Source organism: Melanostigma gelatinosum, assembly GCF_949748355.1.
Source record: "Melanostigma gelatinosum genome assembly, chromosome: 5".
Classification (NCBI taxonomy): Eukaryota; Metazoa; Chordata; class Actinopteri; order Perciformes; family Zoarcidae; genus Melanostigma; species Melanostigma gelatinosum.
Genome location: NC_136638.1, coordinates 17,364,689 through 17,382,739, shown reverse-complemented (window position 1 = coordinate 17,382,739; position 18,051 = coordinate 17,364,689). Strand labels below are relative to the sequence as shown.

At 42.0% G+C, this 18,051-nt stretch overlaps 1 protein-coding gene across 1 annotated transcript; it reads right to left on the bottom strand.

Annotated features, from left to right (window-relative positions):
• Positions 1-1,215: 1,215 nt before the first annotated feature.
• LOC306777722 (neuronal acetylcholine receptor subunit beta-2-like) lies at positions 1,216-15,586 on the bottom strand (the record flags this gene model as incomplete). Its single annotated transcript, XM_079268960.1, has 6 exons — positions 1,216-1,356; positions 1,987-2,977; positions 4,468-4,577; positions 4,851-4,895; positions 5,036-5,181; positions 15,535-15,586. 6 exons carry the CDS (start codon positions 15,584-15,586, stop codon positions 1,216-1,218), a joined length of 1,485 nt encoding a protein of 494 aa, XP_079125086.1.
• Between the last annotated feature and the right edge of the window lie 2,465 nt (positions 15,587-18,051).

The window sequence follows — 18,051 nt, the reverse complement described above, 5'->3', positions numbered from 1 at the left end:
ACAAATCAATACAACTGGATTAGTAGGCCTACAGTACACCTGCTCCTTGGCTAGCGGTCTGTGTGTATAAAATACTGTACAATATTATTGCTGCTGGTTTCCTTGGTGTTGGATGCTGACGAGCACTGCTTTGATGAGTCAAGCATTTTGCTTCTTTTTTTAGCTCTATTGTATAACGTCCCGTCTTCATTTTAAACATGGCTGCTTTATTAAAACATCACAACAGCAGCTTGTCATACATTTGATCCCCACTCGCTCTCATTTTTAAGGCAAACATTATAAATTTAAACAGTATGTGTGCTATTGCTATTTCACTGCAGACTCAGAGAAATAAGAGCAAAACCAAGTCTGTTCAAAACAGAAAAAGTCCTGAGTTGCTGATGGAAAGATAAACCTTTGTGAACAGTAATAGGGGTCAACACGCTTTAAGGTCATGGTTTTCTTTTTAAAATACAGCTACATTTCAATGATTGGAGACTGTGGATTTATATTAATCTCAAAGAAAGAGCATCATGGCTGAATGGTGGTTTAACTTCGTGTTTTGAATTAAAAGATAATTCTGGTTTATTATAAATTGGGTCTTGTTTTCATAGCTTTGTCTGAAGCTTATTTTGATTATTATATTATTGAACACATCAAAAAATGTTTGCAGTGCGCACGTACAACTGGGTAAGTTAGGTAAATGTTCAGCCGTAAAATCGATCTGTAAACTGTGATTTATGTTACAACAGACGTTTTTAGGTTATAAATGTACTGTTTGTCTTAGTTTTGTCACCCAAATTAGTTTGTCTATCCCGAGGTTTTAGGGGTGTGCTGGTAACCAAGTGCTAACTGTATAGCCTCAGTGTTCCCAAAGCTCCAGTAACAGTATGATCTCCACCATCACTGTCCACTGAATGATGGCCACACTATGAAAATGTGACCCAAGTTTTTATAAACCAGAGTTATCCATTAATGAACTAAAATAATTAGATGCCAGTTGGTGACAAATGAGTGGAGCAGAGGATGGCAGGACACGTAGAGGAGGAAGGGGACAACAGGTTGAAGTAAGGAAGGGAGCAGGTGGAGGAAGAGGGCGAAAGTGCATCATTATAGATTTCCCAGTGATCGTGCGGTGCCAGGCAGACATGTGAGTACATATGTTAAAATCAGAGCTCTGTTCCTGGGGGGCAATCAAAATTCATGATGACGTTTCAGCTTTTGCTTGCAGTCAATCTAATCAATAATGGGGGTGTTGTAACTCTGGAACAGAGGCTGCATGAAGAGGCCCAGCGTCCCGACGACACACACAAACACAAAGATCCACAGGAAGAGACGGTCGATCACCATGGCCACGTACTTCCAGTCTTCAATGATCTGTAGAAAAAGGTTCGATTTTACTGTTGTGTTGCTTGTCCTGAACTGAAGAGAACTGATTTGTTTGTTTGTTTTCTCTTTTTGCCGATGAACCTTTGAACAATCATTTCCAAAACACATATGATGGAGATTACACAAGGTAATCCATCACATAGTATAGGTGGCACAGCCTAATCCATCCAAAGGTGTTGAGGCTTGTCATAAATATATGGGTATCACCAAGGTTTTTAGAAACGTCATATTGGAGACATGGATGCCTCTACCAAATTTGGAGTCAATCCATCATGTACATTTTGGAGAAATTTCACTACATTATTGAACATTTTGACCTGTAGGTCAGGGTATCACCAAAGTATTTAGGATTTATCTTCTGGGGACCATGAATGTCTTTCCAAAATTCCTCGGCAATCCATATTTGCTGAGATATTTCAGTCAGGACCAAAGTGGTTGATGGCGACCAGCAGACATTGCTGTTAATTCTGTATACAGGTAGCCATGCTGCTAGTGTAAGATGTCCTGTCTTTACGTTTGTGGCTATACGGCCAACATCTATGAATAGTAAAATGCAAACAAAAACACAACAAGCAGTTTGCAAATTTTATGACTTTTGACACGTGCAGATACACCTACCCCTTCATCATCATCCTCGCTCTTCATCTTCTCAGCAATGTAGCGCACGCCATCCACCGCATCCTCCGTGTCAATGTTGCACTTGAGCGTCATCCTCTTCCTGAACTCTGTGTTCTCGGACAAGTCGCTGATCTTCCAGCCGTAACGTTTGGCCGACTCCTCGTTCACAAAGAAGGATGAAGAGCAATCTGCCATTCCTGCAGGACTTCCTGTTCCTCCGTCCGCTCCCCGCAGCCTTTGGTCAGAGTATGATCGCTGCTGGTGTTTTTTGCGGAACTTCTCGCGGATGTTTGAGCTACCGGGTCTCCGCATGAAGAGGTAAGAGGGGAGCCGGTACAGGAAGATGCGCTTGACCCAAGGAGGCATGGTGTGCGTACTGGGGGACCGATGGTGCACGTTGAGCACGCAAACGCTGGTGACGATGGAGAAGGTGACCAGCACCATTGAAAACATCAGGTACTTTCCTATCAGAGGCACTGCTAAAGACGTGGGTGGCACAATCTTTGAGATAAGGAGTAAAAACACAGTCAGGGCCAAGAGGACAGAGATACAAAGAGTCATCTTCTCACCACAGTCTGACGGGAGGTAGAACACCAGAATAGCCAGCGACGTTATCAGGATGCAGGGAATGATCAGGTTGATGGTGTAGAAGAGAGGTTTTCTCTTGATAATAAAGTCATAGGTGATATCCAGGTACCTGATGTCATTAGGATCTTCGTTCTTGCGTCCAGGCAGTGAAACAATATCCCACTCACCGCTGGGTTTGAAGTCGTCACGTGAGGCGAAATCACTGATGAGGATGAGATCAATCTCAGTGTGGTCATAGGTCCAGGAGCGAAACTTGAGGGTACAGTTCTGCTGGTCAAAAGGGAAATCACGGACTTCGATTTTGCAGGCTGACTTGTAGATAGCCGGTGGGAGCCAGGCCACCTCGCCGTTGTTGGAGACCACGGCATTGGAGTAGAAGGAGACTTCATATGTCCCATCAGCACTGAGAGGAGGTAAAAGGTCAGCGGTAAGCAAAAAAAAAAGGAGAAAGGTCAATTCAAAGCACTCAAAGAGAAAGTGATTACTGGAAGGATCATGGCAAGTCGTATTCAAAGACTATCCGTCACTCATTCAAACTGATAACTTATTGCTATTACAATCTTGAGCTAGCTCACTGTTATAGTGCAACTGATTACAGGTGAGCAACATACTCAGTGTTCTAGCAACATCACCAAGAGGCTAAGTGTTTGAGTAAACACATTTTCTGTGCTGAACTAATGTTGAGAAAATGATTTTTATGACTGTTACAAGCAGAGGTGAGACGTGCAACAGTTATGTTCGATGAAAGGTAAAGGATGTGTGATTATCATCTCAAGGGAGGAGCTCAACCTGGGACACATCACAGCAACATATCAACTACTATCGTTTTGCCTCTTAAGCCATTATGCTCTCATGTGGTCTTTAGCTGACAAGCAATCTGTGTTTATAAAGGTTGAATGCCTACCACTCCTTTATAAACTGTGGGGTAACACTGCTGACCAAAACACAAAAGCTACATGTTCACACAGCTGTGATCACGTCGCTTTCTTGACCTTAGATACAGAAGTTGAGAAAACAATCAAACCACCAGGTTCATTGAGTAAATGTTCTGTGATTTTTGTAGCAGGTTGAGATGGAGCTCATTCTAACTGGTATACTTTATGTACAGTTGGATAGTTTACTCCAGTGGTTCCTAACCAAGGGATCTGGCCCCTCAAAAAGGTCACAAGATAAATCTCAGGGGTCAAGGCTTAATTTGTGACAGTAAAGTGATTTGAGACACAAAACAGCACAAGGACTCTTTTATTAACCACATTTGCATAATATAAGTTAACTGTTAATATCATACGTAAGTTTTGTACAAGAAACTAGCAGATGGACTAGAAAGACCCAGGTGTTAGCCCAAAAGCCTTTGTGTTTGCCAGCTAACACGCCAGAGGATAAAGGCAGTGGGACTAATTTCTCCTTGAATTAACTCATTACAGCATTAACATTCTCGTGTATTGATTTTTCCCTTGCAGCTATTTCATACAGCTGCAAGATCATTTTTAGATGTGCAAACAAAGGGACAATGTTCTCACATCAATGCTTTGTGCATTTAATGTGCAAAAACACAAAATAATGTGCGGGGATGTCGTCCTTTTTCCAGAGCAGTTTGAATGTACAGTAAGGGTGTTACGGTACAATGATTTCTAATGACACGCTATGATTTGATTGCATTGATCCGGTCTAGACAGTGTTAACAAAACATTTTGGTGGCACTCATTATCCTAAAAGAGGTGGGATAATAAACAAGATATAAGAGGATAGAAGGAATAAGAGGATATGAGAAAACATTTTAGGAAAATGGGGCTTTTGAATAAAGTTGCTCACTGTTGGTGTTTGTTCCTCTTTTAATCACTTAGTTTTACACAAAGGTACACACTCATTTTGTGTTTCACGAAGCCGACATACTTGTTGTAGAGGACGATGTCCGGCAGCCAGATTTGTTGTGACGGGAGACGGATTTTCTTGATTCCCTCGTACGCTTCAGGGTCCCACATTAATCTGTAGTCATGCCATACCTGATAAAGAAGTGCATACACATGCCCATATAAGGAAATAGATTCATTCATCTCACTCATCTCTATAGCCACCAGTCCACACTCAATACTTGGGGCAAGCCAAGAATGAGCTACTGCGGCCCATAAACATACCAGTTGGGTTGGATATCAGTTCATACAGACACATTCACACACTGGTTCAGTTAGCCCCTCTTTGGCAAGACAAAGCATTTTAAACAGATGGACACAAACACACACAGAAAAGAGAACAAGAGTACGAGTGGGGACACAAACCTGACTGAGCCAGCAGTTGGTGGTCATGATCTGCTCCCTCTCATTCTGAAACACAGACAGGAAGAGGGAGCTCATCCCAATAGAACAGTCTCCACCATGTGTGCTCCTGAATGACCTAAAATGAGTGGGATATGCCTCTATAATAACAGCATGTGTGGATTTGGATAGAGTGTGTGTTTCCTCACCACGTTAATCAGCTGGGCCAGAGACACCTGGATGTAAATGGTGACCTGCTGGCTGTTGTTAACAGCTGGTCTGATCAGCTTGTTGTAGCGGTCTGGTGACAACAGGTGACCCACCAGTCGCTCCTCAACCTCCGCACACAAGGCAGCTGTACACACACATGCACACAAAAGATTGAGTTAGAAAGCAATGACGTATAATGGATCAGGACGTACATACAAGCCCATTGGTCCTACACAGAGGTGGCTAACCTTGTACCATGGGAGTCAACAATCTGCAGGCTGGAATGAGAATCACGCAGACTGTTGGTTCATTGTTTGGCCACCCCTTGTCCAACACTTTGTCCGATGACATATTTCCACATATATGTTGGGCTGGTATGTATCTGATATCCACACCATTACAAACAGCTTAAAAACAGTCGAAGTCAACCTGCTGGAATTATGATTCAGAGGTATTGTGAATTCCTGACAGCTATGATCTCTGCAGCTACAGCTGAATTTGATGTTAAACTCTGAAACTGAACATTTTATGCAAAGCAAAAGAATAATCATTTTGTCAGCGTCACAAAACTGAACACCCATATCTCTTCCGCAAAGCCTCATGGGAGCTATTCCAATGTATTCCATTTCATGAAGCCACAACATTCTCTGGTTGTTATGTAATCTCATTCTGTCAGACACCTTGCCAAAAATGTCAAACTACAGCCCCGCACAACTACATTACACGACTTCCCTAATGTTATCATCTCAGTGGAGTGAGTATTGAGATGATGCACTCATATCAGGATGACAGGATGTGTTGAGGGTGCCTCTCATTGAATAACGTGTGAGTGTCTTAAACAATTCGGTATGGTGACACGTCTCACGATCTCAGTCCCTGACTCAGTTTTATCTTACACATCAGCGTAGGTAGTCAGAGTGTCTGTTTCTAAACCTTGAACTTGATGCAACCTTGAGTTCAACTTTCCATGCAGGGATGAATCATCTAAAAGAGATGTGACGTAGTTAGATTGAACAGTCCTGAAGGAGTGAACTTGTGCTCTTATGTTAAAATAAACTGTGCAATCACATATTGGTTGCCATTTGTTGATCTTAACTATACTTCGACCTTGTTATGAGCATTGATAAAAGATTCCTTCAATAAATGACACAAGTTCCCCGATCACCGCTTTCTCTTGATTCATATTATTCAGTTGAAGGAGGTTATAATGACAAAACCCACAATAGCAGACGCAAACACAAACATACACATAGGCCCAGAGAAGTAGTTTGTGAAGCGATGTTTAAATCTCTTGCCGTGAGCGCTCACCAATTCCATTCTCAGACGTAATGAGTGTGTAATCGGAGTAATGTGAGTAATGAGTGTGCGTGTGTGCCTCTGACCTGTTTGAGATCACAGACATGACGTAATGGTGTATTTAGTGTCCCACGCATCAACACATAAGCACACATACAGAAATACCTGCCGACTTTCTACCCAGGCTTTTCATATATTGCATATTGCATGTCAACAATGCATGCAATATGCAGTGACATGACAATAATGAGTCAACACACACACACACACAGCCATCGCAGGGCTGATTTCACTCATTTAAACATCAAAGAACAACGTCTGAATGGGTCACAGAGCTTCGGTGATGGTGGGTGGTTTGAAACATGGATGTTGCCAGACTTTCATACATTTTAAACTTGTGAAAAAAAATCCCTTGCGTTGAGTCCCTTGTTTTTGGGTTGTTTATTAAGAAAACATTTGATGTCTCCATATCTGCATAGCTGCTATCCCTCTATTGAAAGTAGAAATATCAACCTGGTTTTCTCCCTTACAAGGCAAAAGGCACTCTCTGTCACAGCGGCTTGCATTTAAAAGCCTTTTCTCTTGTCTTTTGTCTTGTACCTGTTCTTTCCGGTTTTCTTTCATTTATTTTGTGGCCCTTGTTTTCTGGAAGGATTTGGTGACCAACTTGTTTGTTCTCCATAAATAAACTTGACACAGCGGTTGGCTATTGCTTTCCTGCTTCCTGGACAATATAATCCGGACGGTGACAAGATAGAAAACAGAGAGAGGTGGATTATATAGCAGCTTAATTCTGTGTATATCACAGCCCAAAGAACGATACAACTTCCACCTTTAAAAAGTACTTAAAGTATGATACATGAGATGAATCCTAATCATCGACTTGCTTTTATCTACAACTGGAAACGTGGTCTGCCATTGTCAGAAAAAGGCAAATGTACCTTTAGTGATCTGATTCTGAAGACCTTTGCCATTGGGGGGATGTTTAATTTTGGCAGTGGTTTCCATCACCTACCTGCCTTGAATGGTCTCAGCTGCAGAGTTTGAAACTAGCTTCGCCTATATGACAGTTATATGACAGCTGTATGTTTAACTTAAGTTTAAGCACACGATTTTCAGCAGAAGATTTTGCTGTTACAGGCAACATTCATATTGAAACAGCTGCGCAAACAATTCTGCAGCGACATCAGCAATATACTTGTGTCCAGGCATCTCAAAACTGTGCAGTTGGCAGCTTTTGACAACTGACTTTTGTATATTTTGGCACTTTACTTACACTGGTCTTCAGCATTTCTGCCAGCTGTCATATCAATATACTGTATATATATATATATATCTCCAAGATAAAAATGTTTTCTGAGACACAAATTAGAGGCACTGAGCATTAAAGGCAGGTGCAGGAAAGAGAGACGTATTCTACACTTGGTCAGTTCACATTAACCTCCAGCAGGCCTCTGTTTGAAGAGGAGACTGGAGAAGTGTCCGACATCTGAGCAACTCTGACATGACACTAAACCTCCAGGGTGAATGTCTTAGGAGAGCTCTGAAACCCAGAGCTGTGTCTGTCAGGATAAGACAAAGAGAAGGGATGGAGACACATGAGAGGAGAAGAGAGGACAATAGACACACACACAATACACAAAGCAACAGCAAGGCGCGTGGGACAAAACAACTCCCAGATTAGTATAATCATCTGATTAAATGAAATAGGATCATGCTGTGCTGTGGTGATAACTCTGTGAAATCACAGTGATTCATAAATGTGTTGAATGGAATCAAAGCCAATATCTGCAATAAGGCTGCAAACTGCTGCATAATGGCACACAGGTTTCTTATCGTAATTAAAAGAAGATGGTGTGAGGTGGCTGGGAGTTGAGACCACACACTATAAATCCAGTTGGTCAGCTCATTGTTTCAGCTTTATTTGTGCTTTGGTTAATTCAATTAAAGCCTCAATAAAAAGCTAGAGTAGCTAAACCACCAAGCAGTGACAAACAATTATCAGGAATCTGTTATAAATGTAATTTAATCATTGTCTGTGATGATCAAATGAAACAAAGTAAATTATGGAAAAGATACTTCCATGAAGCCGAAAGGGGCACTCTGCTGATTGCACGCATTCATTTTACTTGAGGAGTACTACTCAGACTTATACATCATTTGTATTTTATCTCGCGCTGGTGACATTGATGTCTTGCAGAAAGCCTGCGTTAGCATTTGGTGGATCAAGTTTGACAGACATGGGCATTTACCAGGCAGAGGGCTCAAAAACTAAAATAATGATATTGGTTGCATCGTGCAAAATGTAGGATTCTGTGTTTTTGACCCATATGCACTAAAATTCTGGATATCTTGGCCTCTGCTGCATCAATTTTTACCATTCTTTTGTTGACCCCTCACTTCATAAACGTGCAATATTAAATGATTGCCATGGAGGTATTTTTTGTTTATAATCCCAATTTATCAAATCCTTAACCACACCACCATGGCCAGCAATGTGTTTTTTAGTGTAGAGGCTTCGGCCTTTGCTTTTCTCTGGCTGCTCACTGATATCTGCGAGAGAGAAGTAGGAGGCGTAGTTTTGTCTTATAAATATAAGGAGGGTGGCATAAAGATAAAGCCAGCACACACTTAATGGGACTAGTGGAAAGGACTGAGGAAGAGATGCAGTATGGGCTGTATAGAGTAATGTAAGGGTTTAACAGTAAATGCTAAAAGGCTAAAATGAGATATGTATGTGGTCGATGTAGGTATACGGAGCATTAAGGAGTCCCATCACACATGTATGCACACACACATATACACACATTCCTCTCCGCCTTGCTTCGCTCTCCACATCTTAATTATTCATCGCCGCAAAAATAAAAATGCCATCATCTCACAAGCAGATACTCAACCGCAATCAAAGATGACTCTCCAAGTCCTTCTAAACCAGATCAAATCACCACATAGTCCCCATCACAACATATAGAATTTATAAATTGTGACAAAAAACATTCTGCGATATCGCTGCTGTGTTTAGGTGATGCTGATGGATGGACAGGCCGTGTTATCGGTTCAGTGTACAGAAGGCAAGGCAAGTTTAAAAGGCAAAAGTAAAGGAGATTTAAAACATACATTGAAACAATAATTGTTGTCTCCCTGAGACATTACGCTGCACGCAATCAACCATACACTGCCGCAATTCTGCAATTACTCGCACACAAACCACGTCTGGAAAAGATCTCTGCCGATCTGCGTTTTATAGTGTACGCCTTGCACGAACTCGGTCCCGGAGGAAATGGCGATACATTGTGCAGTCCTTTTAAAACCATTAAAAACATCAAAACATAAGGCAAAAGAAAAGGAGATTTAACAGCAATTAAGAACAGTGTAAGAAATTAAATACAGTAGTAAAATGCAGTAATGCAGGAAATTGATTAATATATTAATTGAATGTGGTTCAATTAAAGGCAGCAGCAAACAGAAAAGTCTTCAATCTTGATTTAAATGAGCTGAGGGTCTCAGCAGACCTGCAGCTTTCTGGGACTTTGTTCCAGATATGTGGAGCAGAAAAACTGAACGCTGCTTCTCCATGTTTAGTTCTGACTCTGGGAACAGAAAGTAGACCGGTCCCAGATGACCTAAGGGGTCGGGATGGTTCATAAGGTAGCAGCTGATCTGAGATGTATTTTGGCCCGAAACCATTCAGTGCTTTGTAAACCAACAGTAGGATTTTAAAGTCAATTCTTTGTTGGACAGGAAGCCAGTGCAAAGACATCAGAACTGGGGTGATATGATCCACCCTCCTGGTCTTAGTGAGGACTCGAGCTGCAGCTTTCTGACAGACTTTTTACAGAGACCTGTAAACACACCGTTACAGTAGTCCAGTCTGCTGAAGATAAATGCATGGACAAGTTTTTCCAAATCCTGTTGAGACATAAGTCCTCTAATCCTTGATATATTCTTCAGGTGATAGTAGGCTGATTTTGTAATTGTCTTGATATGGGTGTTCAGGTTGAGGTCTGAATCCATAACTACACCTAGATGTCTGGCTTGGTTTGTGGGTTTTAACATCAGTGATTGAAGCTCAGCGGTGATTTTCAATTGTTCGTCTTTGGTACCAAAAACAATTACTTCTGTTTTATCTTAGTTTAATTGAAGAAAATTCTGGCACATCCAGTTGTTGGTTTGTTCAATGCAGTTACCCAGCCCTTGTATGGGATTATAGTCCCCTGGTGACATAGTTATGTAGATTTGTGTGTCGTCTGCATAATTATGATAACACACTTTGTTGCTTTCCATAATCTGAGCTAGTGGAAGCATGTAGATGTTGAACAGAAGAGGCCCCAGTATTGAACCTTGGGGAACACCACATGTCATTTTAGTCAGCTCTGATGTGTAATCAGCTACAGACACAAAGTATTCTCGGTCCTTCAAGTAGGATTCAAACCAGTTAAGTGCTGTGCCAGAGAGTCCCACCCAGATGTTTAGTCTTTCTAGGAGTATGGCATGGTCGACCGTGTCGAATGCAGCACTGAGATCCAGTCACACTAAGACTGAACTTCTGCCATTGTCTATGTTTAAGTGGATGTCGTTGAAAACCTTAACAAGAGCAGTTTCAGTACTGTGGTGCTGTCGAAAGCCTGACTGGAAAACATCAAAGCAGTTATTTACGGCCAAGAAGTTGGTCAGCTGTTGGAAAACCACTTTTTCAATTATTTTACTTAAAAATGGGAGGTTTGATATTGGCCTATAATTTTTCATCGTTGCGGAGTCTAAACTAGCCTTCTTTAGGAGCGGTTTAATAACTGCAGTTTTTAGGGCTTGTGGGTAGACACCTGAGAGAAGGGATGTGTTTACAATTTGTAAGAGATCAGTGGTCATGCAGTTTGAAATATTTTTGAAAAAGTGTGTTGGTAGAATATCCAAGCAGCAGGAGGATGACTTCAGATGTTGTATAATGTCTTCTAGGCTTCTACGGTCGATTGAATGAAATTGTGTCATGATATTTGAATGGATGTTATTCAGAGATCGGGACAACACATATCCTGTGGTTGGTGTGGAGGCACTGACTGCTTGTCTAATTTTCTGAATTTTGTCAGTAAAAAAGGAGGCAAATTGATTGCATGCCCAAGTGGATTGGAGCTCAGCAGCTACCAACACTGGAGGGTTTGTTAGCCTGTCGACGGTAGCAAATAAGGCGCGTGTATTGTTCTTGTTTTTAGTTATGATGTCAGAGAAGAATGACTGCCTTGCATTTCTAAGTTCCAAATTATAATTGCGAAGTCTGTCTTTATAGATGTCACAGTGAACCTGGAGATTAGTTTTTCGCCACCTGCGCTCAGCTTTCCGACACTCTCGTTTTGACCAGCATAGCATTTCTCCAAGGAGATCTTTGCTTACCCGAGACAACCTTCACTTTAGTGGGTGCAATGGCATCAAAAATATTTTTAACTTTAAAATTGAAGCCATCTACAAGCTCATTGACTGAGAGGCAAGAGAGGGCTGGTGTGGAGGAGAACTTCTGAATAAATAGTTCACTGGTGTTTTCAGAGATGTAACGCTTTGTCACAACCTTGGTTTGGACATTTGTGTGCAAGGAGATTGCACTCTCAAAGAAAACACAGAAATGATCAGAGAGTGCAACATCAGTCACAGCAACCTTGGAAATGTTTACACCTTTGGTGATGATTAGGTCCAGAGTGTACCCCCTGTTGTGGGTGGGTATATAGACTCTCTGTCCTGGGGATTATCAACATGGATATTAAAATCACCAACAATAACAACACAGTCAAAATCAATACAGATTACAGACAGCAGTTCAGTAAACTCATCAAAGAAGGTTGCACAGTATTTAGGCGGTCTGTAAATGTTTAGGAATAAAGCTTGAGTGGAATTTAGAGCCACATATTCAAAATAACTAAAATGACCAAAGGGCATCTGCTTGCATTGAAGAGAATCATTAAATAAAATAGCAACTCCACCTCCTTTCTTATGCGCTCTTGTTTCACTCATGAAACTGAAGTTGGGAGGTGTTGATTCAATAAGAACAGCTGCACTGTTATCTTGATTTAACCAAGTTTCAGTTAAAAACAAAATGTCCAGTTTGTGCCGAACAATAAAATCATTGATTAAAAATGTTTTTCCTGACAGAGACCTGACATTTAATAAAGCTAAGTTTAATGTGGTTAAAACTGTCTTTGCCCAATTTATTTGGACAGGCTGACGAGGAATGTATGCTAAGTTTGATAAGTTTGCATGTTTACTGTTGTTTCTTCGCAGCCTCACCTTTCTTTTTCTATAAACTTGCAGGACAGGAATTGAAGCGGCTAGCTGCATACAGGGCCCCGACTTTTCCTGGAGAGAGTCATTGGTGTCATTAGCCTTGTAGCCTGGACCCAGAAGATATCAATTATTTCCATTATCATGTAGGGGAGACAGAGGATGGTTGTGGAACCGTCGAGGAGTGTGTTTGGTTCCAGCAATGACCAGCTCTTTCATGCGGTCAGTAAACTCCAGGTGGGGGGAGGATGGGGAGAGTGTGAGAGAGGAAAGGGACCTGGATGGAATTTGGGGGGTGGAAGTAGGTGCTGGGGAGGGAGGTAAAGACTCCTCGTCTAGGAAGGGTGGGGAAAGTGGGAGATCGGAGGCAGTCCCTGATAATGAGGTTGGAGACTCCTCCTTTTGGCTGTCGTTAGGCGTGGGCATCCTTCCCGTAAGGTCTCCATGGCGATGCTGTGTGGTTATCTCTTGTTTAGACTCCTCTTGTATCTTGTACTTGGCAGTAGGGACAGACGGTGACGCAGGGAGAAAAATAGGTTCGAGGTAAACAGTTTTACCCCTGACTTATTCACGCAAACTCCATGCGCTGTAAAAAGATGTCTACGCTCCCAGAAAAGGTAGAAATTGTTGATAAAATGTACTGAATGGTCAGTACATGCAGTTGACAGCCATTTTCAGAGAGAAAAGCATCCAAATTGTGCATCCTGTAGGTTATTTTTTAGGGGTAGTGAATTATTCAATGCCTTGCCATCTGGGGTGGCCTTTCTGAGGCCAAAACAATTTAGGATTCAGCTGTCTTTGCTCAGTGCACTGCCTGTATCAATCATGTTATAAAAGACACCCACGTGCATCTCATATGCATACACAGCCACATGGTCAAGTTCCAGTAGACGTGCATCGCTCACAGTGTATCTGCAAAGAGATTTTCTGTTTTTTAGTATCTCATGGGCCCTGGGATAGTCTGGCGACCTGTTCACTGTGTACCCTGCCTTCGCCCAATGTCAGCTGCAGCCCCTCCATGACCCTGAACAGGATAAGCAGTTCAAGAAAATGGATGGGTGGATGGATCTCATAGGATTTATGTTTGTTGTTTGTCCTCAGTCTGTGACGATAAATCCAACTGTTCTTTTACTACAGTCATTTTCTTTATTTGTCTTCTCCCTATGTCTTTCTTGTAAATTCATCAGAAGCAGCTCTCTCTGGCTTTAAATTACATATATTTATATTCATCTGCCTCCTTTCTCTCATTCAAAGAGCAACATCCAAACAAGGGTGCCCCTGCAATGACTAATACTTTACCATGAAGTGTTGACTCACTGATGCCAAGCCCTCTTGACACATTACACATTTGCAGTTATGAGAAAGCAGTTATAAAGTCATGAGAAACAACAGCAGGACAAAACTTAGAGCTGCATATTCCTGCCCACCCACATGTAAAGCTTCACCCGAGGGCTACAGAGAAGCAGAATCAGGGTTGTCACACACACATAGCGTGTTTTCCCCCCCTCTTGCGTTCCTGGGCATTTTGTAAGCTTTTACTGAGAAAAACATCTAATCAGGTGTAGCTCTAGCACACATTGGCACATTTACTGCAGCTAGTTATACTGCGAGAGACAGAGGAGGCAGGAGGCAGAAGGAGAGGAAAAACGTAAGAAATGTGCTATACAGGAAGTGACAGAGAGTGGCACAGAGAGTGACAGGAGACAGAACGAGACTGAAATATGTCCCAACCAAGTGGCTGCATGGATTTAGTTGTTTTACTGTAGCTGCAAGGGTGAAGTGACAGAACCCCTGTCATCAATGTCTGTAGAGCACAGGTGATCGTGAAAGAGTCACAGAAAAGAGACAACGTTAGATATGTCAGACAAAAAAGAGGAATAAAGAGGTCAAAGAAAGGGGAATGGGAGAGGGTTTGAACAATAAGGAGACTCACTAAACGTGAGAAATGCACAAAATGTGGAAGGCCTATACTTTATAACTTGGTCTGAGAGCAAATTAATACTCTCTTTGAATAAGCGGAAGTTTTAGGGCATTTACAGCATCCGAAGGCGACACAATGGGTGCTGGGGTTTGCCCTGAGTGCTGCAGGAGATCATTCACTGACAGCTTGAGATCCCATTACAGCACCATGGACAGCTCCTCCGTAATTGCTTCAATTGATAGAATCAAAAGAGAAAATATTACTGCACATAATCTGATAGAGGCGCACTGAGTTAAAGTTAAGGTACTCTGTAAAGAGGGTCCATTTAGGTCCCTGTTACTGTAATCAGAGGACACTGACACACATTGCAGGCAGTGAGGGCCGCAGATTACCATTATGTGATATTATCAAGTATGTGTGTCCGCAATAAGAGCTACACCATCCAACAGGGAAAGGGAATATGTGCAGCAATGCACCCTTCTCCAGCATCACACCCATGCAAGTATAAAGCAATCTCACTCGAACTCCGAGGTTGTTTTTTAAAAGAGGAGTTAGTTAATTGAGGCGTGCTGTAAAATCACGTGTTAAATTGACTGGCGAACGGTAATGCCATTATTTTCCCCACTGGCCTGTTTTCCGGTCTCGCGTGTTGTTTGTAAGTTAAAATATGGCTTAAACATTTGCCCAAAATACAAATAAAAACTCACAGAGAGCATGAGGCTATTTTTTTTAGCTAATAGGGTGGGGTGTGATGTTTAGCTACAAAGCACACGTGGAATTTAATTAAACTCCTAACATTGCTAACATTTCCTAGACCTGTTTATATATATATATATATATATATATATATATATATATATATATATATATATATATATATATATATATATATATATATATATATATATATAGTAGGATAACTGCCATGCACAGAGCCCGGAGAGTGTGACACAGTGAGCCTCTTACGCAAAGTAGAACCCCCCTGTCCCGTTCAAAGGATTTGAAAGGATTACTCACTTGCCACGGTGAGAACCAGGAGAGCCAACGCTGCTTTCACCGGGGCTGCCATCGCTTCCTCGCACCTCGTGCGACACACACACGAAAACGTACAGATAGAGAGCGTTTCTCGCTTGGGTTTTCTTCTTTTTCTACTCCCGATGTGAAATAAGTAAAGAGTGAAAGAAAAAAGAAAAGGCAGGCTGGATTATAGCAGTTTCATTGCGAGGGATTTCGCTAATGACGGCCGATATCTGATGCTTGGAGGCATTGAGAGCAGCACTGACTGCTGTCTGAGCCCACAGACAGGGTGGCTGGATGCTTTCTGCCAGAGCGCACCGACTCCACCGCTGGTCCTGGAGCTGTGATTGCGCGCAGCGGAAACCGGCTGTAGAGAACAGAGCCCCCCTTAATTATTCTTGAGCAATGTAAATAACGTTTTCTTCGGGAGTATGGGCCAGGAGCTCGTGGGGATACGCCAATCCTGTTATCACCGAAACGGCCATTCTTCAGATAAAAGATTTAAGCGCCCCGGTGCTCATGTCGCCCTGCCCGCCCAGCGCACTCCCCGTCGGGCGTCAGTTTCACTCTCTGCCGTCTTGATCGACACAGTGTGACATGACAACAAACAGGAAGCGATAAGACTCAGAAATCCCCCTAGGGAGGGAAGACATTTAATACACAACAGACATTCAAACCAACCTTATCTTCTCTAATCAAAGGAGAAATCCCCTCATTGAAAATGCACTTTAAGTTAATTAAAACACACTTTTAAGCTCAGCAGCCACAAGAAGCCAAAACGGGGGTTTTGTTGTTGATCTGGCTTAAAGTACAAAAAGAAAACGATATCTCTTTAAATTCTGCACTCTGTTACCGAGTGATACAATAAAATCATTAAAACCAGAGACTCAATTTGTGAAGAAGCTTTGCAAGTCATTTATCCGCATTAAGCGCACTGTGGTTCAGTTGTCGGAAGCATGAACACGTTTAAGTGCTGGCATCCTGTCACTTGAAATAGAAACAATCCAGTAAATGTGATGTTTTATGGATCCATATGGGGCAATTGTTCCATGTGTTTCACCACCATCAACACAGGGAGGTCAGGGTCAGCTAGAGGACATAGAGTGCTGCAGGGATGATGCATTCTTAGGCCGACCCAGAAGGTAGCATCGAACTGGTTCCCTCACAAAAAGCCAAAGGGATTTTTTCATTGGATTTTTTATTACTGCAGAAAATAAGCTTTGAGGCAAAGAAACATTTATTCTACTTATACGTTTTGTTCAGCAAGATAATATTCACAAATGAACACCGTGCTTTTTATTATAAACAAACTACACCAGCGACCATAACTTCACGTCATGAACACAACGCTAACGACAGTGTTTAGTCGTCTCCTTTACCCACTTTCAACTGCCTTTTTAAAACACATTAAAGCTTATAAATTCACAAGTGGGTATTTACTGATGGATTTTATGTCAGGGAACAAAAATTTTAATTTCTTAAGCTTGAGTTAACCACAGACCTTCTTTCAAGCATCTGACTTTGAGACGAGGGAACCGGAAGTGCAACAAATGCCTTCTTTCCTTCAGCGCTCTAGAGCTGGGGAAATGGAGTGTCTTGCTCATGGACACTTCAGCAGCATAGATCCAAAAGAAAGCCCTGTGATCAAGAGGCTATAAAAGCAGATAATCTCATTGATTCATCAAATCATTTGGTTAAATTCATCAAAACATAAATATTAGGCGTGGTAATAGCAATAATAAGAGCAAAACAATAACTGTTAATCCAATCTGCCCTTCTGCAGCAATGACAGTTTTACGTTCATCTCCCCTTGAGCTTCATGTCAGGTGGGAAGTTAAAGGTACCATGACAGGCTTTTTGTTGCGCTCTCATGATGTGGTGAAGCAGTCAGTCAGTCAGTGTGTGTGTGTGTGTGTGTGTTTGTAAATGCTGCAGGTTCCCTCAGTCTGCTAACGTCAATGCGATATAACTGCCCCAGAGGTCCCTTTGATGATGAGGAGAGAGCGCAGTAGAAGGACACGGCCGTAAATGTGCTTCACAAAACAACTCCAGCTAATTATGTCACTGTGTGAACACAGAGGAGGAAGAGGAGGAGAGGAAGGAAAAGAGTAAAAGTACAAAGGGGATATGGTTGCTCACTGACAATTGTGAAGAGGATATTTGTTTTGTAAGTTGTTGTAAGGACTGTGGTCATTTTATGAAGAAGATTAAATATGCAATGTGGAGAAAAAGGTGAGGAGACTGTTAAGTAATAGTTTCACTGTGACCAAGAGTAAGATGAGAAGATTGAAACCCTTCTGAGAGAGGCATCAATATACTCATCAAACTCTTGGCAAACAAGCAAATAAGTGCATTTCCCGTCTCTCCTAATGAGCATTATCTCTGCATCCTGAAAGCAATGGAGAGGAGCAGAGGGAGGCCAGATCTAATCAGGGCTACTTAGAGCTCGCTGTGGGGTCTGCTGGGGCTCAGAGCCAGCCAGCAAGCATGCGCGCGCACACACACACACACACACAC